General features: G+C 44.1%; 1 protein-coding gene across 1 annotated transcript; it reads left to right on the top strand.

The window, feature by feature from the left end:
- Window positions 1–4524: 4524 nt before the first annotated feature.
- On the top strand, window positions 4525–11692 carry LOC110503568 (complement C1r subcomponent). The gene is made up of 13 exons (XM_090191849.1): window positions 4525–4918; window positions 6036–6249; window positions 6365–6548; window positions 6966–7106; window positions 7288–7493; window positions 8543–8690; window positions 8935–9053; window positions 9393–9471; window positions 9604–9738; window positions 10000–10074; window positions 10172–10377; window positions 10630–10847; window positions 11220–11692. Exons 1-13 carry the CDS (start codon window positions 4893–4895, stop codon window positions 11590–11592), a joined length of 2124 nt encoding a protein of 707 aa, XP_090047975.1. The 5' UTR covers window positions 4525–4892; the 3' UTR covers window positions 11593–11692.
- The last annotated feature ends 14145 nt before the right edge of the window (window positions 11693–25837 follow it).

Below are 25837 nucleotides of genomic sequence, written 5' to 3'. Positions count from 1 at the left end.
AAAAAAAACACCTGGGGACATGGCAAAAACGCCTACATTCACTGACAAAGTGTTTCAAATGCAGAAAATTCCCTTTCAGGGTCCATATTTTGGTGTTAAGGTAAAGGACACCTGATGTTATATTTAAAGCCTTTTGGAATCCACATTTTACACTAAATAACTTGTTTTTCCTGGGGACAGAAAGGCACCGCACAATATGAATGACCCTGCTAGTTCCATAATGATTCAAATGTCCTAAATTATTGATCAATGTTAGCATAATATTATCCATGAATGCTAGCAACCCTCAGGAGAAATTGACAAGAATGTGATCGAGAGAAGAAAGTTAAACTAACGATGTGCGCTGAGTCGGAAGCAAGTTCAGGGAGTGAGTGTTAAGAAAATAACACAACATAATAGAAAAATAAGAAACACGAACAATGCTCAGAAGTGACACAGGAACAGAAACACCTGGGGAAGGAACCAAAGGAAGTGACATATACAGGGAAGGTAATCAGGGAGGTGATGGAGTCGGCGCGTACCCCCTCCTCGGCGCGTTTGGCTCCAGCTGGAGGACGCCAACCCAAGGGACGATCCCGGGGATCAGGAGTGGATCGGTCACCTCTGCTGATGCGCAGGAACCTGTCGCCGCCTGGACGCGGGAACCTGACAGACCGGCTGAGGCAGGGGAGCCCGGCGATCCAACGGAGGCACAAAAACCCAACGTCATTCCTCCTGACACAAAAAAACTGATGCTTCCCGATATATGCTGAGAGTCGGGTAGCAAGTTCAGGGTGTGAGTGTTTTAATAAATAAACACAACATAATACAAAAATAAGAAACACGAACAGAAACAATTACGCCTGGGGAAGGAACCAAAGGAAGTGACATATATAGGGAAGGTAATCAGGGAGGTGATGGAGTCCAGGTGAGTCTGATGACGCGCAGGTGCGTGTAATGAAGGTGACAGGTGTGCTCCATAACGAGCAGCCTGGAGACCTAGAGGCTGGAGAGGGAGTACATGTGACATAAATGGAATGGAATGATGCAAAAATTCATTTATGGGTATTACTGACAGTGGCTGAAAAAAATATAATAAATGTAGAAAAGCCCGGGCCTTTAATCATAACATTGTAAAGACCTCAACTCGGCAGGTACACATCTACAGAAGCCTCGAAACTTGGGTCTCCAAATTTCCTCTACACAAATTGATTTTGTTTTTATCAACATGTAGGCTGATAGGTTTTGTGTTTAGTTTACCCACCCCTTCAAACAACCTGGGGTATTGCTGTTTAATCTGAGTTTTTATCTCTGTCACTGCTGCTACGTCAACACCCACTTTTAGCACACCCAATTAAATGGCAGTCTCTTTTCCTAGCAACGGTACTCTGCGTCCACATATCACAGTACAACTCCGCCTATGTGCTGTGCTTGCCGGTCTTTATTTGGCATGTGAAAACCCCTTTTACTGGTAATGGCTCACTAGATGAGAATGCATATAGCTTTTTATCAGTCAGTGATGAACGGCACCTTATTTCCTTGGCTTTAAACATTTCCCATGTGCTCTTGTAACAGTATAACTTTAGACCGTCCCCTCGCCCATACCCGGGCGCGAACCAGGGACCCTCTGCACACATCAACAACAGTCACCCACGAAGCATCGTTACCCATCGCTCCAAGTGACGTCACCGATTGAAAAGCTATTTTAGCGCGCACCACCGCTAACTAGCTAGCAGTTTCACATCCGTTACACTTTCATCTAATATATTACTACCAGCCCCAGAGACAATTAACATTAATAAACTGACCCCTCCCACTGAGAACGTGATCCTGAGTTACAGTTCTCATTTACCACAAATGCATAGTCTCTGTTTTGTTCCTCTGAATTAACATAGTTCAGAGTCTGTTTTGAGTAGTCTTTGGTCTTGCACATGTTAGCAAAATGGTCCTTCCCATTACATTCCTTGCAGGTCTGCCCACGTGCTGGACAAGCAGGGTCCTTTGCAAAATGATCTGCATGTCCACAACGATAGCACACCTTCTCTGATTGGTCTTTCCCTTCTGCATTCTGTCTCAACCCATTTTTGTGATATTTCCTCTCCTTTTTGAAAACATGATGCACGGTCTCATCTTTAGCATCTGTACTCACATGCATGGAGGCCAATTGGACTTCAATTCTTTCACATTGTGCGGCTAGCTCAAGTGACACCGCTAATGTTGGTCCAGGGCCCTCCTCCAATAGTTTTTGGTCGCGCATATTCAGTACTACACCTGCTATATGGCATCACTAATCTGATTGTCCTTATCTCCAGCAAAGTCAGTCTTTAGCTGCTTGTCTAAGACGAGTAACAAATTGCTGAACTGTCTCACCAGTTTTCTGTGTCAGTTGATAAAATGTCTGTCTTGTGAACGCTGTGTTAACCTGTGGCACGAAGTATGCGCTTAACGCAGCCACAGACCTGACGTAGTCCGTTGGTTCTCCGGTGTCTGCGAGTGTGGAGAAAATGTCCTGCACATCTGTCCCAGCACGATGTAGAAGCAAAGCTCTCCACCGTTGTTTTGTAACCGCGTCAACGTCACCGGACAGTATTAATCCTTTACCCTCCGCGAACAGCCCAAACGCCATCAACCACCTGGTCCAGCATGGACCTAGCGTAGCAGGCTCACTGTAGTAGTACAACTTTTGCACAGTGTTTTCCATTTCGACGACACTAACTCACTTTTCAGATTGAACTATCGTTTTCAGACGTTATCCTCGTCGCCATTGTTCAATCTTATACTCACAACTCGTGCTAAGTTAAGATACTATAATGAGTTAAATCAACCAGACTCAGAGGTCAACTTCAACACGTCTTTACTCCATCACTGTCCCGGTAAACCCTCACATTCCTTTACTGACGAGGTGACGTCCTATCTCAGTATGTCACATCAATACATGACACTTACATCCTGATGACGTTGCAAGAGCATGACATACCGACCACCAACCACTGGTTTTGAGGTTCATTTCATTCAGCGGATGTTCATTTCATTCAGAATTCATCTCTCTCTCTCTCTCTCTCTAGGGTTTGGTGTAGGAGTTGTGACAATCTCTAGGAAGCTCCAATATGTCCAGCTTTCTGTGGTGGATCAGCAAAGGTGCAGAGCTGCTGTTGCCCTGAACAATAGACTATTATGAGTTGTAGTGGCAATCAATGACTTCTGTTCTCTCAACGTCTGTCTTTCCGTGTCATTAAACATGAAATCTTGATTTATTTTGCACACTTTCAAATGAATCTCACAATACATGAATAATGTTTAATTTATGATGTCAACACACTGTAGACTTAGAAAAGAAACGCTGGAAACATTTCTTGAGGCTCTGATGCAACGAATGCACTAAATACCAACATTTCCACAGCTAAGCTGCCTTCATCCGGGTCTCATCTAACATACTGGCTGTCATATCCCATAACAACTCGAAATACCAACATTTCCACAGCTAAGCTGCCTTCATCCGGGTCTCATCTAACATACTGGCTGTCATATCCCATAACAACTCGAAATACCAACGTTTCCACAGCTAAGCTGCCTTCATCCGGGTCTCATCTAACATACTGGCTGTCATATCCCATAACAACTCGAAATACCAACGTTTCCACAGCTAAGCTGCCTTCATCAGGGTCTCATCTAACATACTGGCTGTCATATCCCATAACAACTCGAAATACCAACATTTCCACAGCTAAGCTGCCTTCATCCGGGTCTCATCTAACATACTGGCTGTCATATCCCATAACAACTCGAAATACCAACGTTTCCACAGCTAAGCTGCCTTCATCAGGGTCTCATCTAACATACTGGCTGTCATATCCCATAACAACTTGAAATACCAACGTTTCCACAGCTAAGCTGCCTTCATCCGGGTCTCATCTAACATACTGGCTGTCATATCCCATAACAACTCGAAATACCAACGTTTCCACAGCTAAGCTGCCTTCATCCGGGTCTCATCTAACATACTGGCTGTCATATCCCATAACAACTCGAAATACCAACGTTTCCACAGCTAAGCTGCCTTCATCCGGGTCTCATCTAACATACTGGCTGTCATATCCCATAACAACTCGAAATACCAACGTTTCCACAGCTAAGCTGCCTTCATCCGGGTCTCATCTAACATACTGGCTGTCATATCCCATAACAACTCGAAATACCAACGTTTCCACAGCTAAGCTGCCTTCATCCGGGTCTCATCTAACATACTGGCTGTCATATCCCATAACAACTCGAAATACCAACGTTTCCACAGCTAAGCTGCCTTCATCAGGGTCTCATCTATCTAACATACTGTAGGCTGTCATATCCCATAACTACACATGACCAGGGATGTAGTTTAAAAAAGGTAGATCATCTGAATGCTATAGTGGATAGTGTTGTGTACAGTGTGTTCTTAGCAGCACTACAGTACATCCCTGCATCATGTGACCTGAACTGACATACCCAGACCAGCATGGAGTTTGTCCCTATGTGTCAACACAAACTATTCAAACATAATTTACGGGAAGAGCACTGAACACACAACACTTTCCTCCCATTCTCTCTCTCTCTCTCATTTTCGACATTAACGTAAAAAAGGTTTTACCTTTAAGAACTGGTCAATTGTAGTCTTTTAACTCCACCACCACCACTACTCTGTCTCTCGGGCCCTTTCACTCTCTCCCTCTTCCCCCCTTCTCATTTGTCTATTTCAGCCAAGTCAAACAGAGCAGGTTTTAACATGACTTTTAGACTCGTAGTCTAGCATAATACCTCACCATAGGTCTCTATTGGGACACACAGACTGCAAGGAATTCAAGTCTAATACATGTGAGCAATAGCCACACAACAGTAAAACAATAACAACAGAAACATTTGTAGCCAGGACCTTCAACATGGACTGGACCCATCCGTTCATCTGGTGAGTTTGTGTGGTTACACTGTACTTGAACCCATTGGCTATAGCTACAGTGGGGAGAACAAGTATTTGATACACTGCCGATTTTGCAGGTTTTCCAACTTACAAAGCATGTAGAGGCCTGTAATTTTTATCATAGGTACACTTCAACTGTGAGAGACGGAATCTAAAACAAAAAAACAGAAAATCACATTGTATGATTTTAAGTAATTAATTTGCATTTTATTGCATGACATAAGTATTTGATCACCTACCAACCAGTAAGAATTTACTGTTCTCCCCTCATTACCTGTATTAACTGCACCTGTTTGAACTTGTTACCTGTATAAAAGACACCTGTCCACACACTCAATCAAACAGACTCCAACCTCTCCACAATGTGCAAGACCAGAGAGGGTGTAAGGACATCAGGGATACAATTGTAGACCTGCACAAGGCTGGGATGTGCTACAGGACAATAGACAAGCATCTTGGTGAGAAGGCAACAACTGTTAGCGCAATTATTAAAAAATGGAAGAAGTTCAAGATGACGGTCAATCATCCTCGGTCTGGGGCTCCATGCAAGATCTCACCTCTCACCTTTTAGATTCCGTCTCTCACAGTTGAAGTGTACCTATGATACAAATTACAGACCTCTACATGCTTTGTAAGTAGGAAAACCTGCAAAATCGGCAGTGTATCAAATACTTGTTCTCCCCACTGTAAGTGAACGTAAACAACATGTGCTTACGTGAGTGTGTAAAGTCAGTTGTCATAATCAGACAAGCTGCCGTGAAGGTGTATGCCATTTAGTCCATTACTAGTACATTGTGTCATGTGACTAGCACGTTTGAGAAAGAGTTCAAATGAAGTATAACCTATTTGTTTACATTACGCAGCACGCCAGTGGTTTTAACCTTTATTGAGTCTTCATCTTGAAGGATGATAAGAACATATGATTCCTACAGCATCATTAGAATATGTTTTCTTCATCTTCCTGGTCCCAGATCAGAAAATAGCTCTCTATCTGATCAGTCATCATACAGACATGTTTCAAGGGGCTGTATTTACCTCGTTGTGACACACAACTCCTCCTATACCTCCCATCTCAGCCCTCTCTCCCTGTGTTGGTCTGCTCCAGGCTGCTGTGTGTGTCTGTGTGTGAGTGTTGGCGGTTGGCCCGGTCCCTGCCAGCCCTACATGGGGTGGTCCAGTCCCCCCAGTTCCCCCAGCCGTATCCAGCTGCCCTGTCACAACAGTGGGACCTCAGTGTACCTGAGGGCTACCAGCTCCAGCTCAGCTTCACTCACCTGGACATCAGGCCGTCAGCCGACTGCTACTACGACTCCCTCACGGTCAGTGGACTTCAAAAGAACACTTTGACACCTTATTATAAAACGTAGGATGTATTAAATGTTTCTTACCGATATTGGAATATGTCCAAGAACCTTCTTCACTCCGTCATTCCAGGTTGTATATGACAAGAAGGTCCTTGCAAAGTTCTGTGGTCAGGAGAATTCTGCTGATGGACATCACCCAGGCAACCGGCCACTTTTGTCTCCAGGCAACAGGCTCACCCTGGTCCTTCAGACAGACGACACAAACCCTGAGCCATACCATCACCTCGGCTTCTCCGCCCATTATCAGGCCAAAGGTAGTGCAGCCCGTACCAACCTGACTGGAGATGCTCACAACAGTACTACGTACATAATCCAAGGCAACACTGTTAAACCAGAAACACCAGGCAAATCTCAGTGAAGGTGATATCACGGTGTAATGCTAAGCTACACCCTCCACCTCTCTCCTTCCCTCCACCTCTCTTCTGCATCCCTCTCTCCTTCATCTCTCTCCATCCCTCTCTCCAACCCTCCACCTCTCTTCTCCATCCCTCCACCTCTCTCCTTCCCTCCACCTCTCTCTCTATCCCTCTCTCCATCCCTCCACCTCTCTTCTCCATCCCTCTCTCCATCCCTCCACCTCTCTTCTCCATCCCTCTCTCTCTCTATCCCTCCACCTCTCTTCTCTATCCCTCCACCTCTCTTCTCCATCCCTCTCTCCATCCCTATCCCAGACATAGATGAGTGTTCAGCTCCAGACCCTGTGGATGGTTCTGGTCCACTCTGCTCCCAGATCTGCCACAACACCCTGGGCTCCTACATGTGCTCCTGTCGCCATGGCTACGAGCTCCGCCCTGACCAGCGCACCTGTGTCTGTGAGTACACCTACTCTCTATCTATCTCTGTGTGTGTGTGTGTGTGTGTGTGTGTGTGTGTGTGTGTGTGTGTGTGTGTGTGTGTGTGTGTGTGTGTGTGTGTGTGTGTGTGTGTGTGTGTGTGTGTGTGTGTGTACTGTAGTTCTATTCATCTTGTGAACATCTCTCTCTCCCTGCCCAGTGTCCTGTGGTAGGGGTATATTTGATGAACCAGGGGGGACACTGTCCAGCCCAGGGTACCCTGACCCATCACCCCACGGCCTGGCCTGTCAGTACGTCATCTCTGTGGAGCCTGGGTTCATCGTCAATCTCAACTTCACTGACAGCTTCCACATAGAGCACATAGGCACCCAGAATGGACCCAGCTGCCTCTACCACTGGTTACAGGTAACACTGTACACTGCCCCGACCACTGGCTACAGGTCACACTGTACAATGCCCTGACCACTGGTTACAGGTAACACTGTACACTGCCCTGACCACTGGTTACAGGTAACACTGTACACTGCCCTGACCACTGGTTACAGGTAACACTGTACACTGCCCTGACCACTGGTTACAGGTAACACTGTACACTGCCCTTACCACTGGCTACAGGTAACACTATACAATGCCCTGACCACTGGTTACAGGTAACACTGCACAATGCCCTGACCACTGGTTACAGGTAACACTGTACACTGCCCTGACCACTGGTTACAGGTAATACTGTACACTGCCCTGACCACTGGTTACAGGTAACACTGTACAATGCCCTGACCACTGGTTACAGGTAACACTGTACACTGCCCTGACCACTGGTTACAGGCAACACTGTACACTGCCCTGACCACTGGTTACAGGTAACACTGTACAATGCCCTGACCACTGGTTACAGGTAACACTGTACACTGCCCTGACCACTGGTTACAGGTAACACTGTACACTGCCCTGACCACTGGTTACAGGTAACACTGTACAATGCCCTGACCACTGGTTACAGGTCACACTGTACAATGCCCTTACCACTGGCTACAGGTCACACTGTACACTGCCCTGACCACTGGTTACAGGTAACATTGTACACTGCCCTGACCACTGGCTACAGGTAACACTGTACAATGCCCTGACCACTGGCTACAGGTAACACTGTACACTGCCCTGACCACTGGTTACAGTTAACACTGTACAATGCCCTGACCACTGGCTACAGGTAACACTGTACACTGCCCTGACCACTGGTTACAGGTAACACTGTACACTGCCCTGACCACTGGTTACAGGTAACACTGTACAATGCCCTGACCACTGGTTAAATGTGTTTAATGTCCTCACCACTAGATAGAGTACATGAATGAAGTATTGAATGTGTGTGTTCATGCATTTGTGTGTGTGTGTTCAGGACAGCATGCTTTGTGTTTGTTTACAATGTTTGATCTCTCCTCTGCCTCGCCCAGGTGTCCATCCCCGACAAGGAACCCCAGAAGCTGTGTGGAGGGAAGAGTCCTGGACTAATGCCCACTAACTCTTACACTGTCCAGCTAGACTACCACACTGACTGGGCTGGTCTGAGCCAGGGCTGGAGCCTGCACTACACTACTCAGAGTGAGAGAGGGAGGAAGAAATGCATAGAGAGGGAGAACAGAGGTAGAGGGAAATAATGAAAGAGGAGAGGGAGAAAGACAGAGCAAGGGAGAGTATGAAGGAAGGGCAGATGCAAACTGGTGAAGGGCAGAACAGGTGAGAAGGTAAAACCTCCTGGAAGTAAAGCAGAGAATGCAGGTCAAAGTTTAAGCCTAACTAAAAAGGTCCTGGTCTGAAATCCTGATATGTGTGTTGTTGTTCATAGGGGTGCAGTGTGCTTCACCCAGTTCTATCACCAATGGAAGAGTCACCCCAAACGTTCCCCAGTACTATTACAGAGACTACATCCAAGTCAGCTGTGACCCTGGCTACAAACTAATGATGGTGAGATTAAACAATCCCTTTTTACCCTGCCTCTTATCATTCTCTTACCTCATACTTCCTTCACCCTCTTTCTCTTGTTTATACTCACAGTCTTTCATTTTCTACAAGGGCTCTTTTCCAGGAAATATCCCCTGTGAAGAGCAACTAAACTATCAGTGTATCGCTTCTCCCTCTCTCTCTCTCTCTCTCTTTGTCTGTCTGTCTGTCTGTCTGTCTGTCTGTCTGTCTGTCTGTCTGTCTGTCTGTCTGTCTGTCTGTCTGTCTGTCTCTCTCTCTGTCTCTCTCTCTCTCTCTCTCTCTCTCTCTCTCACTCTCTCTCTCACTCCCCCTCTCTCTCAGGATGGCAGAGAGATCAAGAGCTATGCCTCCATGTGTCAAAAGAATGGGCAGTGGCATCTCTCCCTCCCTGAGTGCCACAGTGAGTCACAACCATAGAAATGGATTATATTTCTATGATCACAACCTAATACATTCCCATGAGTCAAGTTCCATATTAAACACAGATGTATTTTGGTTTCTCTCTCTCTCTCTCTCCCTCTCTCCTGTGCAGTAATTGACTGTGGGGAACCCGAAGCATTGCTGAATGGAGGGGTAAAGTTAATATCTGGCTCTCAGAACCAGCACCTCTCCGTCATTCAGTACCACTGCAATGAACCTTTCTACTCACTCCTTGGAGGAGCAACTGGTGAGATGTTTAACTATCCTTCATCAGTCACACACATTTGCTCACTAAACAATAATATATATATATATGTCTGTCTGTCTGTCTGTCTGTCTGTCTGTCTGTCTGTCTGTCTGTCTGTCTGTCTGTCTGTCTGTCTGTCTGTCTGTCTGTCTGTCTGTCTGTCTGTCTGTCTGTCTGTCTGTCTGTCTGTCTGTCTGTCTGTCTGTCTGTCTGTCTGTCTGTCTGTCTGTCTGTCTGTCTGTCTGTCTGTCTGTCCTTCAGTGAGCTACACGTGTGCAGCAGATAGAACATGGAGAGACAACCTTCACACCCCTGTCATTCCCTCATGTATCCCAGGTAACTCCTTAAGTACCATTTTCTTTACCATATACTCCAAATACCATCCTGTGTGTATTTGTGTGACCCTCATCACTACTTTACCCCCCACCCCCAGTCTGTGGCCGGCCCACGGTGTCCGTCTCAGGCTTTCAGAGGATCATGGGGGGAGACAAAGCCCCAGACAAAACCATCCCCTGGCAGGTGATGCTCAGTGTGGAGGGAGGCAAAGGAGGGGCCATGGTGATCGGGGACCGCTGGATCATGACTGCAGCTCATAACCTGGTGCGGCAGGGCAAACTTGTGCTAAAGGAGAAAGTTTGGGTAGGTAGATTGTGACACACCCATCAATCAATTCATTGGACACTGTAGAACAAAAGTATTTCCTGCTTATGTTTTTAAAGATATAGTCCACTTAAATATCTGGAGTAAAAACAGGCAAAGAGAAGTCTTCAGTACTTTGGTAAAGCTACCACAAGCTAACGTTCAAATTACGTGTGTAGAAGTCCTTCAGTGATGTCAGATTTGAAGAAGTTGAATATATATACTGAAGTTGAATTATGTTTTGTTTTCAAGGTTTTTTTGGGAGACAATGATGCAGAAAAACTAGCAAAGCTCACCCCACTTGGTGTCGCCTCCCTCCACCCCCACCCTGAATACAAAAACACAGACAGTGCAAACTACAATCATGACATCGCCCTGATAAAACTCCAACAACCACTCACATTCCACGCTGCCATCATGCCATTGTGTCTGCCACCAGAGAACGCTACATACAACAGTGGCCAGATTGGGTGAGAGCCAGACTTGTCCTGTTCTTTATTAAACATGAGAAAGCTGAACATCAATATTAATGTTTACATTATTAAAGACATCAATAAGAACACAAAGAGGAAGTGCATTTTGAAGGGATCGATAGACCCACATTTCATAATGTGTTCATTCTTATCATGGAAGTAGTCAATGCGCAAAGAGTGCAACCTACACATTTCATGACTTCTTTTTCACATCCTTGAATTAAATTGTCAAATCTAAAGTAGCCTAACTGCACAACCAGTCCTTAGCAGTCCATAGTTCATCAATGTTCTTTGGTAAACTAATGAATGTAAGGCAATAGTTTTCTGAGTAACTCCTTGACCTCTTCCCTCACCTCTATCCCTTATCAGTATGGTGTCAGGCTTTGGCGTGCAAGAAGATGATATACTTGCCAACAATCTCAGGTACATACTCCTACCAGTAGTGAAAGAGGATGAGTGCCAAGACTCTGTCAACAGAGCAAAAGCAGCAACGCCAACAGAGAAGATCCCTGTTCTGACAGACAACATGTTCTGTGCCGGAGTACCTGAGGGGGGCAAGGACTCCTGTATGGGGGACGGTGGAGGGGCATACGTCTTGAGGGATAGTATTACTAAACGGTTTTGGGCTGCAGGTATTGTCAGTTGGGGTGTGGGTTGTGGGCAGACTGGTAGATATGGAGTGTACACCCGTGTGGCTAAATACATTAGCTGGATCAACAAAACCATGGAGGACAATAAGTAAAATATATAGGCAAAGACAACGAGGGAAAAAGAACAGAAATACAAAAGTATTTTCAATTCAAGTCATGATCTATGAATCCAAATAAAGCCCACAAGTTTCATCTCTGCTTTTCTCATGTGCATTTGTGTGAGTGTGTGTGTGTGTGTGTGCGTGCCTGTCTGTGTGTGTGAGAAGAAAGGTAGAACGAAAGAAAAGAGCTTCGACTTGGGTTGACTATTTTACGTTTATGTAAGCGTGCCCAATTTGACCGGAGCATGGAGCGAGATTGTTGGCCTTCTCGCCCACTCCAATTTTGCTCCAAGTAGCGCTCCAGTAGCACTCACTTCACCAGCTAAGGGCATGCCTGGCCCAGCATGCATTTGTAGTCTACTTGTGTGCTGCTATTTATAGCCCCTTGCTTCAGCTATTGTCTAAATATTTTCGTAAAGAAACTGATAAAACACACAGGTGCAAAATCAAGGTGACTTACAAAGAGGAGGACCAAGACCAAGAGAGGAAGTGTGGTGATGTAATGACCACAACAAAGAAGGGAGGGAGTGTGGTGATGTAATGTCCACAACAAAGAAGAGAGGGAGTGTGGTGATGTAATGACCACAACAAAGAAGAGAGGAAGTGTGGTGATGTAATGATCACAACAAAGAAGAGAGGGAGTGTAGTGATATAATGACCACAACAAAGAAGAGAGGGAGTGTGGTGATGTAATGATCACAACAAAGAAGAGAGGGAGTGTGGTGATGTAATGATCACAACAAAGAAGAGAGGGAGTGTGGTGATGTAATGACCACAACAAAGAAGAGAGGGAGTGTGGTGATGTAATGATCACAACAAAGAAGAGAGGGAGTGTGGTGATGTAATGACCACAACAAAGAAGAGAGGGAGTGTGGTGATGTAATGACCACAACAAAGAAGAGAGGGAGTGTGGAGATGTAATGATCACAACAAAGAAGAGAGGGAGTGTAGTGATATAATGACCACAACAAAGAAGAGAGGGAGTGTGGTGATGTAATGATCACAACAAAGAAGAGAGGGAGTGTGGTGATGTAATGACAACAACAAAGAAGAGAGGGAGTGTGGTGATGTAATGACCACAACAAAGAAGAGAGGGAGTGTGGTGATGTAATGACCACAACAAAGAAGAGAGGGAGTGTAGTGATGTAATGACCACAACAAAGAAGAGAGGAAGTGTGGTGATGTAATGATCACAACAAAGAAGAGAGGGAGTGTAGTGATATAATGACCACAACAAAGAAGAGAGGGAGTGTGGTGATGTAATGATCACAACAAAGAAGAGAGGGAGTGTGGTGATGTAATGACAACAACAAAGAAGAGAGGGAGTGTGGTGATGTAATGACCACAACAAAGAAGAGAGGGAGTGTGGTGATGTAATGACCACAACAAAGAAGAGAGGGAGTGTAGTGATGTAATGACCACAACAAAGAAGAGAGGGAGTGTGGTGATGTAATGATCACAACAAAGAAGAGAGGAAGTGTGGTGATGTAATGACCACAACAAAGAAGAGAGGAAGTGTGGTGATGTAATGACCACAACAAAGAAGAGAGGGAGTGTGGTGATGTAATGACCACAACAAAGAAGAGAGGAAGTGTGGTGATGTAATGATCACAACAAAGAAGAGAGGAAGTGTAGTGATGTAATGACCACAACAAAGAAGAGAGGGAGTGTGGTGATGTAATGACCACAACAAAGAAGAGAGGGAGTGTGGTGATGTAATGATCACAACAAAGAAGAGAGGGAGTGTGGTGATGTAATGACCACAACAAAGAAGAGAGGAAGTGTGGTGATGTAATGACCACAACAAAGAAGAGAGGGAGTGTGGTGATGTAATGATCACAACAAAGAAGAGAGGGAGTGTGGTGATGTAATGATCACAACAAAGAAGAGAGGGAGTGTAGTGATGTAATGACCACAACAAAGAAGAGAGGGAGTGTGGTGATGTAATGACCACAACAAAGAAGAGAGGGAGTGTGGTGATGTAATGACCACAAGAAAGAAGAGAGGAAGTGTGGTGATGTAATGACCACAACAAAGAAGAGAGGGAGTGTGGTGATGTAATGACCACAACAAAGAAGAGAGGAAGTGTAGTGATGTAATGATCACAACAAAGAAGAGAGGGAGTGTGGTGATGTAATGATCACAACAAAGAAGAGAGGGAGTGTGGTGATGTAATGACCACAACAAAGAAGAGAGGGAGTGTGGTGATGTAATGATCACAACAAAGAAGAGAGGGAGTGTGGTGATGTAATGACCACAACAAAGAAGAGAGGAAGTGTGGTGATGTAATGATCACAACAAAGAAGAGAGGGAGTGTAGTGATATAATGACCACAACAAAGAAGAGAGGGAGTGTGGTGATGTAATGATCACAACAAAGAAGAGAGGGAGTGTGGTGATGTAATGATCACAACAAAGAAGAGAGGGAGTGTGGTGATGTAATGACCACAACAAAGAAGAGAGGGAGTGTGGTGATGTAATGATCACAACAAAGAAGAGAGGGAGTGTGGTGATGTAATAACCACAACAAAGAAGAGAGGGAGTGTGGTGATGTAATGACCACAACAAAGAAGAGAGGGAGTGTGGAGATGTAATGATCACAACAAAGAAGAGAGGGAGTGTAGTGATATAATGACCACAACAAAGAAGAGAGGGAGTGTGGTGATGTAATGATCACAACAAAGAAGAGAGGGAGTGTGGTGATGTAATGACAACAACAAAGAAGAGAGGGAGTGTGGTGATGTAATGACCACAACAAAGAAGAGAGGGAGTGTGGTGATGTAATGACCACAACAAAGAAGAGAGGGAGTGTAGTGATGTAATGACCACAACAAAGAAGAGAGGAAGTGTGGTGATGTAATGATCACAACAAAGAAGAGAGGGAGTGTAGTGATATAATGACCACAACAAAGAAGAGAGGGAGTGTGGTGATGTAATGATCACAACAAAGAAGAGAGGGAGTGTGGTGATGTAATGACAACAACAAAGAAGAGAGGGAGTGTGGTGATGTAATGACCACAACAAAGAAGAGAGGGAGTGTGGTGATGTAATGACCACAACAAAGAAGAGAGGGAGTGTAGTGATGTAATGACCACAACAAAGAAGAGAGGGAGTGTGGTGATGTAATGATCACAACAAAGAAGAGAGGAAGTGTGGTGATGTAATGACCACAACAAAGAAGAGAGGAAGTGTGGTGATGTAATGACCACAACAAAGAAGAGAGGGAGTGTGGTGATGTAATGACCACAACAAAGAAGAGAGGAAGTGTGGTGATGTAATGATCACAACAAAGAAGAGAGGAAGTGTAGTGATGTAATGACCACAACAAAGAAGAGAGGGAGTGTGGTGATGTAATGACCACAACAAAGAAGAGAGGGAGTGTGGTGATGTAATGTTCACAACAAAGAAGAGAGGGAGTGTGGTGATGTAATGACCACAACAAAGAAGAGAGGAAGTGTGGTGATGTAATGACCACAACAAAGAAGAGAGGGAGTGTGGTGATGTAATGATCACAACAAAGAAGAGAGGGAGTGTGGTGATGTAATGATCACAACAAAGAAGAGAGGGAGTGTAGTGATGTAATGACCACAACAAAGAAGAGAGGGAGTGTGGTGATGTAATGACCACAACAAAGAAGAGAGGGAGTGTGGTGATGTAATGACCACAACAAAGAAGAGAGGAAGTGTGGTGATGTAATGACCACAACAAAGAAGAGAGGGAGTGTGGTGATGTAATGACCACAACAAAGAAGAGAGGAAGTGTGGTGATGTAATGATCACAACAAAGAAGAGAGGAAGTGTAGTGATGTAATGACCACAACAAAGAAGAGAGGGAGTGTGGTGATGTAATGATCACAACAAAGAAGAGAGGGAGTGTGGTGATGTAATGATCACAACAAAGAAGAGAGGGAGTGTGGTGATGTAATGACCACAACAAAGAAGAGAGGGAGTGTGGAGATGTAATGATCACAACAAAGAAGAGAGGGAGTGTAGTGATGTAATGATCACAACAAAGAAGAGAGGGAGTGTGGTGATGTAATGACCACAACAAAGAAGAGAGGGAGTGTGGTGATGTAATGACCACAACAAAGAAGAGAGGGAGTGTGGTGATGTAATGACCACAACAAAGAAGAGAGGGAGTGTGGAGATGTAATGCCCACAACAAAGAAGAGAGGAAGTGTGGTGATGTAATGACCACAACAAAGAAGAGAGGAAGTGTGGTGATGTAATGACCACAACAAAGAAGAGAGGGAGTGTGGAGATGTAATGACCACAACAAAGAAGAGAGGGGGTGTGGTGATGTAATGATCACAACAAAGAAGAGAGGGAGTGTGGTGATGTAATGATCACAACAAAGAAGAGAGGGAGTGTGGTGATGTAATGACCACAACAAAGAAGAGAGGGAGTGTGGAGATGTAATGATCACAACAAAGAAGAGAGGGAGTGTGGAGATGTAATGACCACAACAAAGAAGAGAGGAAGTGTGGTGATGTAATGACCACAACAAAGAAGAGAGGGAGTGTGGTGATGTAATGACCACAACAAAGAAGAGAGGAAGTGTGGTGATGTAATGACCACAACAAAGAAGAGAGGGAGTGTGGTGATGTAATGACCACAACAAAGAAGAGAGGAAGTGTGGTGATGTAATGATCACAACAAAGAAGAGAGGGAGTGTGGTGATGTAATGACCACAACAAAGAAGAGAGGGAGTGTGGTGATGTAATGATCACAACAAAGAAGAGAGGGAGTGTGGTGATGTAATGACCACAACAAAGAAGAGAGGAAGTGTGGTGATGTAATGATCACAACAAAGAAGAGAGGAAGTGTGGTGATGTAATGACCACAACAAAGAAGAGAGGGAGTGTGGTGATGTAATGACCACAACAAAGAAGAGAGGGAGTGTGGTGATGTAATGACCACAACAAAGAAGAGAGGGAGTGTGGTGATGTAATGACCACAACAAAGAAGAGAGGGAGTGTGGTGATGTAATGATCACAACAAAGAAGAGAGGGAGTGTGGTGATGTAATGACCACAACAAAGAAGAGAGGGAGTGTGGTGATGTAATGATCACAACAAAGAAGAGAGGGAGTGTGGTGATGTAATGACCACAACAATGAAGAGAGGGAGTGTGGTGATGTAATGACCACAACAAAGAAGAGAGGGAGTGTGGTGATGTAATGACCACAACAAAGAAGAGAGGGAGTGTGGTGATGTAATGACCACAACAAAGAAGAGAGGAAGTGTGGTGATGTAATGACCACAACAAAGAAGAGAGGGAGTGTAGTGATGTAATGACCACAACAAAGAAGAGAGGGAGTGTGGTGATGTAATGATCACAACAAAGAAGAGAGGAAGTGTGGTGATGTAATGACCACAACAAAGAAGAGAGGGAGTGTGGTGATGTAATGACCACAACAAAGAAGAGAGGGAGTGTGGTGATGTAATGACCACAACAAAGAAGAGAGGGAGTGTGGTGATGTAATGATCACAACAAAGAAGAGAGGGAGTGTGGAGATGTAATGACCAGAACAAAGAAGAGAGGGAGTGTGGTGATGTAATGACCACAACAAAGAAGAGAGGGAGTGTGGTGATGTAATGATCACAACAAAGAAGAGAGGGAGTGTGGTGATGTAATGACCACAACAAAGAAGAGAGGGAGTGTGGTGATGTAATGACCACAACAAAGAAGAGAGGGAGTGTGGAGATGTAATGATCACAACAAAGAAGAGAGGGAGTGTGGTGATGTAATGACCACAACAAAGAAGAGAGGGAGTGTGGTGATGTAATGATCACAACAAAGAAGAGAGGGAGTGTGGTGATGTAATGACCACAACAAAGAAGAGAGGGAGTGTGGTGATGTAATGATCACAACAAAGAAGAGAGGGAGTGTAGTGATGTAATGATCACAACAAAGAAGAGAGGAAGTGTGGTGATGTAATGACCACAACAAAGAAGAGAGGAAGTGTGGTGATGTAATGTCCACAACAAAGAAGAGAGGGAGTGTGGTGATGTAATGACCACAACAAAGAAGAGAGGGAGTGTGGTGATGTAATGACCACAACAAAGAAGAGAGGAAGTGTGGTGATGTAATGTCCACAACAAAGAAGAGAGGGAGTGTGGTGATGTAATGACCACAACAAAGAAGAGAGGAAGTGTGGTGATGTAATGTCCACAACAAAGAAGAGAGGGAGTGTAGTGATATAATGACCACAACAAAGAAGAGAGGGAGTGTGGTGATGTAATGACCACAACAAAGAAGAGAGGAAGTGTGGTGATGTAATGTCCACAACAAAGAAGAGAGGGAGTGTGGTGATGTAATGACCACAACAAAGAAGAGAGGGAGTGTGGTGATGTAATGACCACAACAAAGAAGAGAGGGAGTGTGGTGATGTAATGACCACAACAAAGAAGAGAGGGAGTGTGGTGATGTAATGACCACAACAAAGAAGAGAGGGAGTGTGGTGATGTAATGACCACAACAAAGAAGAGAGGGAGTGTGGTGATGTATTGATCACATCAAAGAAGAGAGGGAGTGTGGTGATGTAATGATCACAACAAAGAAGAGAGGGAGTGTGGTGATGTAATGATCACATCAAAGAAGAGAGGAAGTGTAGTGATGTAATGATCACAACAAAGAAGAGAGGGAGTGTGGTGATGTAATGATCACAACAAAGAAGAGAGGGAGTGTGGTGATGTAATGACCACAACAAAGAAGAGAGGGAGTGTGGTGATGTAATGATCACAACAAAGAAGAGAGGGAGTGTAGTGATGTAATGATCACAACAAAGAAGAGAGGAAGTGTGGTGATGTAATGTCCACAACAAAGAAGAGAGGGAGTGTGGTGATGTAATGACCACAACAAAGAAGGGAGGGAGTGTGGTGATGTAATGACCACAACAAAGAAGAGAGGGAGTGTGGTGATGTAATGATCACAACAAAGAAGAGAGGGAGTGTGGTGATGTAATGACCACAACAAAGAAGAGAGGGAGTGTGGTGATGTAATGACCACAACAAAGAAGAGAGGGAGTGTGGTGATGTAATGACCACAACAAAGAAGAGAGGGAGTGTGGTGATGTAATGACCACAACAAAGAAGAGAGGAAGTGTGGTGATGTAATGACCACAACAAAGAAGAGAGGAAGTGTGGTGATGTAATGACCACAACAAAGAAGAGAGGAAGTGTGGTGATGTAATGACCACAACAAAGAAGAGAGGGAGTGTAGTGATGTAATGACCACAACAAAGAAGAGAGGGAGTGTGGTGATGTAATGATCACAACAAAGAAGAGAGGGAGTGTGGTGATGTAATGTCCACAACAAAGAAGAGAGGGAGTGTGGTGATGTAATGACCACAACAAAGAAGAGAGGGAGTGTGGTGATGTAATGACCACAACAAAGAAGAGAGGGAGTGTGGTGATGTAATGACCACAACAAAGAAGAGAGGGAGTGTGGTGATGTAATGACCACAACAAAGAAGAGAGGAAGTGTGGTGATGTAATGACCACAACAAAGAAGAGAGGGAGTGTGGTGATGTAATGACCACAACAAAGAAGAGAGGGAGTGTGGTGATGTAATGACCACAACAAAGAAGAGAGGAAGTGTGGTGATGTAATGTCCACAACAAAGAAGAGAGGGAGTGTGGTGATGTAATGACCACAACAAAGAAGAGAGGGAGTGTGGTGATGTAATGACCACAACAAAGAAGAGAGGGAGTGTGGTGATGTAATGACCACAACAAAGAAGAGAGGGAGTGTGGTGATGTAATGACCACAACAAAGAAGAGAGGGAGTGTGGTGATGTAATGACCACAACAAAGAAGAGAGGAAGTGTGGTGATGTAATGTCCACAACAAAGAAGAGAGGGAGTGTGGTGATGTAATGACCACAACAAAGAAGAGAGGGAGTGTGGAGATGTAATGACCACAACAAAGAAGAGAGGAAGTGTGGTGATGTAATGACCACAACAAAGAAGAGAGGGAGTGTGGTGATGTAATGACCACAACAAAGAAGAGAGGAAGTGTAGTGATGTAATGACCACAACAAAGAAGAGAGGGAGTGTGGAGATGTAATGACCACAACAAAGAAGAGAGGAAGTGTGGTGATGTAATGACCACAACAAAGAAGAGAGGAAGTGTGGTGATGTAATGATCACAACAAAGAAGAGAGGGAGTGTGGTGATGTAATGACCACAACAAAGAAGAGAGGAAGTGTAGTGATGTAATGACCACAACAAAGAAGAGAGGGAGTGTGGTGATGTAATGATCACAACAAAGAAGAGAGGAAGTGTGGTGATGTAATGATCACAACAAAGAAGAGAGGGAGTGTGGTGATGTAATGACCACAACAAAGAAGAGAGGGAGTGTGGTGATGTAATGACCACAACAAAGAAGAGAGGGAGTGTGGTGATGTAATGACCACAACAAAGAAGAGAGGGAGTGTGGTGATGTAATGATCACAACAAAGAAGAGAGGGAGTGTGGTGATGTAATGTCCACAACAAAGAAGAGAGGGAGTGTGGAGATGTAATGTCCACAACAAAGAAGAGAGGGAGTGTGGTGATGTAATGATCACAACAAAGAAGAGAGGGAGTGTGGTGATGTAATGATCACAACAAAGAAGAGAGGGAGTGTGGTGATGTAATGACCACAACAAAGAAGAGAGGGAGTGTGGTGATGTAATGACCACAACAAAGAAGAGAGGGAGTGTGGTGATGTAATGACCACAACAAAGAAGAGAGGGAGTGTGGTGATGTAATGACCACAACAAAGAAGAGAGGGAGTGTGGTGATGTAATGACCACAACAAAGAAGAGAGGGAGTGTGGTGATGTAATGTCCACAACAAAGAAGAGAGGGAGTGTGGAGATGTAATGACCACAACAAAGAAGAGAGGGAGTGTGGTGATGTAATGACCACAACAAAGAAGAGAGGGAGTGTGGAGATGTAATGTCCACAACAAAGAAGAGAGGGAGTGTGGTGATGTAATGACCACAACAAAGAAGAGAGGGAGTGTGGTGATGTAATGACCACAACAAAGAAGAGAGGAAGTGTGGTGATGTAATGATCACAACAAAGAAGAGAGGGAGTGTGGTGATGTAATGACCACAACAAAGAAGAGAGGAAGTGTGGTGATGTAATGACCACAACAAAGAAGAGAGGGAGTGTGGTGATGTAATGACCACAACAAAGAAGAGAGGAAGTGTGGTGATGTAATGACCACAACAAAGAAGAGAGGGAGTGTGGTGATGTAATGACCACAACAAAGAAGAGAGGAAGTGTGGTGATGTAATGACCACAACAAAGAAGAGAGGGAGTGTGGTGATGTAATGACCACAACAAAGAAGAGAGGGAGTGTGGTGATGTAATGACCACAACAAAGAAGAGAGGGAGTGTGGTGATGTAATGACCACAACAAAGAAGAGAGGGAGTGTGGTGATGTAATGTCCACAACAAAGAAGAGAGGGAGTGTGGTGATGTAATGACCACAACAAAGAAGAGAGGGAGTGTGGTGATGTAATGACCACAACAAAGAAGAGAGGGAGTGTGGTGATGTAATGACCACAACAAAGAAGAGAGGGAGTGTGGTGATGTAATGACCACAACAAAGAAGAGAGGGAGTGTAGTGATGTAATGACCACAACAAAGAAGAGAGGGAGTGTGGTGATGTAATGATCACAACAAAGAAGAGAGGAAGTGTAGTGATGTAATGACCACAACAAAGAAGAGAGGAAGTGTGGTGATGTAATGACCACAACAAAGAAGAGAGGGAGTGTGGTGATGTAATGACCACAACAAAGAAGAGAGGGAGTGTGGTGATGTAATGATCACAACAAAGAAGAGAGGGAGTGTGGAGATGTAATGACCACAACAAAGAAGAGAGGGAGTGTGGTGATGTAATGATCACAACAAAGAAGAGAGGGAGTGTGGTGATGTAATGATCACAACAAAGAAGAGAGGGAGTGTGGAGATGTAATGACCACAACAAAGAAGAGAGGGAGTGTGGTGATGTAATGACCACAACAAAGAAGAGAGGGAGTGTGGTGATGTAATGTCCACAACAAAGAAGAGAGGGAGTGTGGTGATGTAATGACCACAACAAAGAAGAGAGGGAGTGTGGTGATGTAATGACCACAACAAAGAAGAGAGGGAGTGTGGTGATGTAATGACCACAACAAAGAAGAGAGGGAGTGTGGTGATGTAATGATCACAACAAAGAAGAGAGGGAGTGTAGTGATGTAATGACCACAACAAAGAAGAGAGGGAGTGTGGTGATGTAATGATCACAACAAAGAAGAGAGGAAGTGTAGTGATGTAATGACCACAACAAAGAAGAGAGGAAGTGTGGTGATGTAATGACCACAACAAAGAAGAGAGGGAGTGTGATGATGTAATGACCACAACAAAGAAGAGAGGGAGTGTGGTGATGTAATGATCACAACAAAGAAGAGAGGGAGTGTGGAGATGTAATGACCACAACAAACAAGAGAGGGAGTGTGGTGATGTAATGATCACAACAAAGAAGAGAGGGAGTGTGGTGATGTAATGATCACAACAAAGAAGAGAGGGAGTGTGGAGATGTAATGACCACAACAAAGAAGAGAGGGAGTGTGGTGATGTAATGACCACAACAAAGAAGAGAGGGAGTGTGGTGATGTAATGTCCACAACAAAGAAGAGAGGGAGTGTGGTGATGTAATGACCACAACAAAGAAGAGAGGGAGTGTGGTGATGTAATGACCACAACAAAGAAGAGAGGGAGTGTGGTGATGTAATGACCACAACAAAGAAGAGAGGGAGTGTGGTGATGTAATGACCACAACAAAGAAGAGAGGGAGTGTGGTGATGTAATGTCCACAACAAAGAAGAGAGGGAGTGTGGAGATGTAATGACCACAACAAAGAAGAGAGGGAGTGTGGTGATGTAATGACCACAACAAAGAAGAGAGGGAGTGTGGAGATGTAATGTCCACAACAAAGAAGAGAGGGAGTGTGGTGATGTAATGACCACAACAAAGAAGAGAGGGAGTGTGGTGATGTAATGACCACAACAAAGAAGAGAGGAAGTGTGGTGATGTAATGATCACAACAAAGAAGAGAGGGAGTGTGGTGATGTAATGACCACAACAAAGAAGAGAGGAAGTGTGGTGATGTAATGACCACAACAAAGAAGAGAGGGAGTGTGGTGATGTAATGACCACAACAAAGAAGAGAGGAAGTGTGGTGATGTAATGACCACAACAAAGAAGAGAGGGAGTGTGGTGATGTAATGACCACAACAAAGAAGAGAGGAAGTGTGGTGATGTAATGACCACAACAAAGAAGAGAGGGAGTGTGGTGATGTAATGACCACAACAAAGAAGAGAGGGAGTGTGGTGATGTAATGACCACAACAAAGAAGAGAGGGAGTGTGGTGATGTAATGACCACAACAAAGAAGAGAGGGAGTGTGGTGATGTAATGTCCACAACAAAGAAGAGAGGGAGTGTGGTGATGTAATGACCACAACAAAGAAGAGAGGGAGTGTGGTGATGTAATGACCACAACAAAGAAGAGAGGGAGTGTGGTGATGTAATGACCACAACAAAGAAGAGAGGGAGTGTGGTGATGTAATGACCACAACAAAGAAGAGAGGGAGTGTAGTGATGTAATGACCACAACAAAGAAGAGAGGGAGTGTGGTGATGTAATGATCACAACAAAGAAGAGAGGAAGTGTAGTGATGTAATGACCACAACAAAGAAGAGAGGAAGTGTGGTGATGTAATGACCACAACAAAGAAGAGAGGGAGTGTGGTGATGTAATGACCACAACAAAGAAGAGAGGGAGTGTGGTGATGTAATGATCACAACAAAGAAGAGAGGGAGTGTGGAGATGTAATGACCACAACAAAGAAGAGAGGGAGTGTGGTGATGTAATGATCACAACAAAGAAGAGAGGGAGTGTGGTGATGTAATGATCACAACAAAGAAGAGAGGGAGTGTGGAGATGTAATGACCACAACAAAGAAGAGAGGGAGTGTGGTGATGTAATGACCACAACAAAGAAGAGAGGGAGTGTGGTGATGTAATGTCCACAACAAAGAAGAGAGGGAGTGTGGTGATGTAATGACCACAACAAAGAAGAGAGGGAGTGTGGTGATGTAATGATCACAACAAAGAAGAGAGGGAGTGTGGAGATGTAATGATCACAACAAAGAAGAGAGGGAGTGTGGTGATGTAATGATCACAACAAAGAAGAGAGGGAGTGTGGAGATGTAATGATCACAACAAAGAAGAGAGGGAGTGTGGAGATGTAATGACCACAACAAAGAAGAGAGGGAGTGTGGTGATGTAATGATCACAACAAAGAAGAGAGGGAGTGTGGTGATGTAATGACCACAACAAAGAAGAGAGGGAGTGTGGAGATGTAATGATCACAACAAAGAAGAGAGGGAGTGTAGTGATGTAATGACCACAACAAAGAAGAGAGGGAGTGTGGAGATGTAATGATCACAACAAAGAAGAGAGGGAGTGTGGTGATGTAATGACCACAACAAAGAAGAGAGGGAGTGTGGAGATGTAATGACCACAACAAAGAAGAGAGGGAGTGTGGTGATGTAATGACCACAACAAAGAAGAGAGGGAGTGTGGAGATGTAATGATCACAACAAAGAAGAGAGGGAGTGTAGTGATGTAATGATCACAACAAAGAAGAGAGGGAGTGTGGTGATGTAATGTCCAGAAACAAAGAAGAGAGGGAGTGTAGTGATCTAATGTCCACAACTTAAGAATCATTGTGGAATCTGAAAAGACACATATCCCAAAAGCATGATGGCATACTTACTATGTGCGCATGCTAAAAGAAAGGAACGAGGTGGATAGATAACTAAGTGTGTCATTGTATCAAAGTATTTATAAACAAAAAAAAATGATTTCTTAAACGTTTCGTACATTTTTGTTCTATTATCAATACAATAGGCCATAATGATTTTGGCCCAATAGGCCTGGCATATTTTGCCTTAAAACCTTTAGGCCTACCTATAGAAAACATTTCAAACAACTCTGCATCTCTGCCCAGCCTGGGGCGGCCAACAGGGTGTTTAGCATCCCCAGTGGTTCTACAAGTATGGAGAGGATATTTACTGCTGCTGACCTGCTCTCCAGGCACCATCACATGAGACAGAAGCCACAGACTGGCCAAACTGGTGTTTCTAAAAATGAATTCAAAGGCACGAATAAGTCATTTTTCGTTTAATTAGTATTTAATTCTAAGTCAAATCAAATCGAAATTGTATTTGTCACATGCGCCAAATACAACAGTGAAATACTACTTACAAGCCCTTAATAACTAACAATGCAGTTTTAAGAAAAATACCTACAAAAATCACAGCCTATTTGCACAGAGAGAGAGAGAGAGACAGAGAGAGAGAGAGGTGTAGAGAGAGAGAGAGAGAGAGGGAGAGAGAGAGAGAGAGAGAGAGAGAGAGAGAGAGAGAGAGAGAGAGAGAGAGAGAGAGAGAGAGAGAGAGAGAGAGAGATGGCTGTCGTAAATAATGTGTAACCGTAATTCTGGCCATCTGTCTACAGCAACCATCATCACTCATCGCTCCTTGGAGCTAATGTAGCCTACTTAACACACTGACTGATGCTAGGAGACTGTGTGTCAGACCTGGGTTCAAATAGTAGTTTAAATATTTGAAATACTTTGTGCGTATGCAAGAGCCAGACGTTGGTGTATAAAGTGGGATTTGCACTTTTGGGACTATTTCATTGGTTCCATTGCACCAGGGAAGCTCAATCATGCCCAGCTAAAGTATTTTAAATGATTTCAAATTCCATTTGAACTGAGGTCTGGTGTGTGTATGGAGTAAATTGGCTTAGTTAACTTATGCAAAGAGTGCCTATGTCTAAAATGGCACCCTATTCCCTATGTAGCGCACTACTTTTGACCAGGGCCCATAGTTACCCATACACTTTTAGAAAAAAAAGTTCCCAAAGGGTTCTTCGGCTGTCACCATAGGAGATCCCTTTTTGAAATTATGTGTACTTCTTGCAATCACCTTTTCATGTTTATTCAAATAATTTTCGTTCAAATACATATAGTTTGATTTTAATAGTTCAAAACCAAATGGTAGGTCCAGGTAGTCACAAAAAAAATCGATGGGTGTTGGTTAAATTGTATTTTAATGAATGGAGCGAATGTTTTCACCTGTGAGCGCGGCGCGGTTTTTAGCAGAGCGTTGGAAAGGACATGTGCGCCGTATTTTGTA

The sequence above is a fragment of the Oncorhynchus mykiss genome, chromosome 2 (assembly GCF_057628025.1).
Source record: "Oncorhynchus mykiss isolate SJ-2025 chromosome 2, ASM5762802v1, whole genome shotgun sequence".
Taxonomy (NCBI): domain Eukaryota; kingdom Metazoa; phylum Chordata; class Actinopteri; order Salmoniformes; family Salmonidae; genus Oncorhynchus; species Oncorhynchus mykiss.
The sequence above is the reverse complement of the archived record's forward strand: the minus strand, read 5'-3'. Positions and strand labels throughout refer to the sequence as shown.

What these genes read in the sequence shown, in the direction of transcription:
- LOC110503568 (XM_090191849.1), top strand. Translation starts at nt 4,893, where the DNA reads ATGGACTGGACCCATCCGTTCATCTG. An exon ending in ACTCCTTGGAGGAGCAACTG is followed by an intron (nt 9,739 to 9,999) that starts GTGAGATGTTTA and finishes TCTGTCCTTCAG; the next exon opens with TGAGCTACACGTGTGCAGCA. An exon ending in CATTCCCTCATGTATCCCAG is followed by an intron (nt 10,075 to 10,171) that starts GTAACTCCTTAA and finishes CCCCACCCCCAG; the next exon opens with TCTGTGGCCGGCCCACGGTG.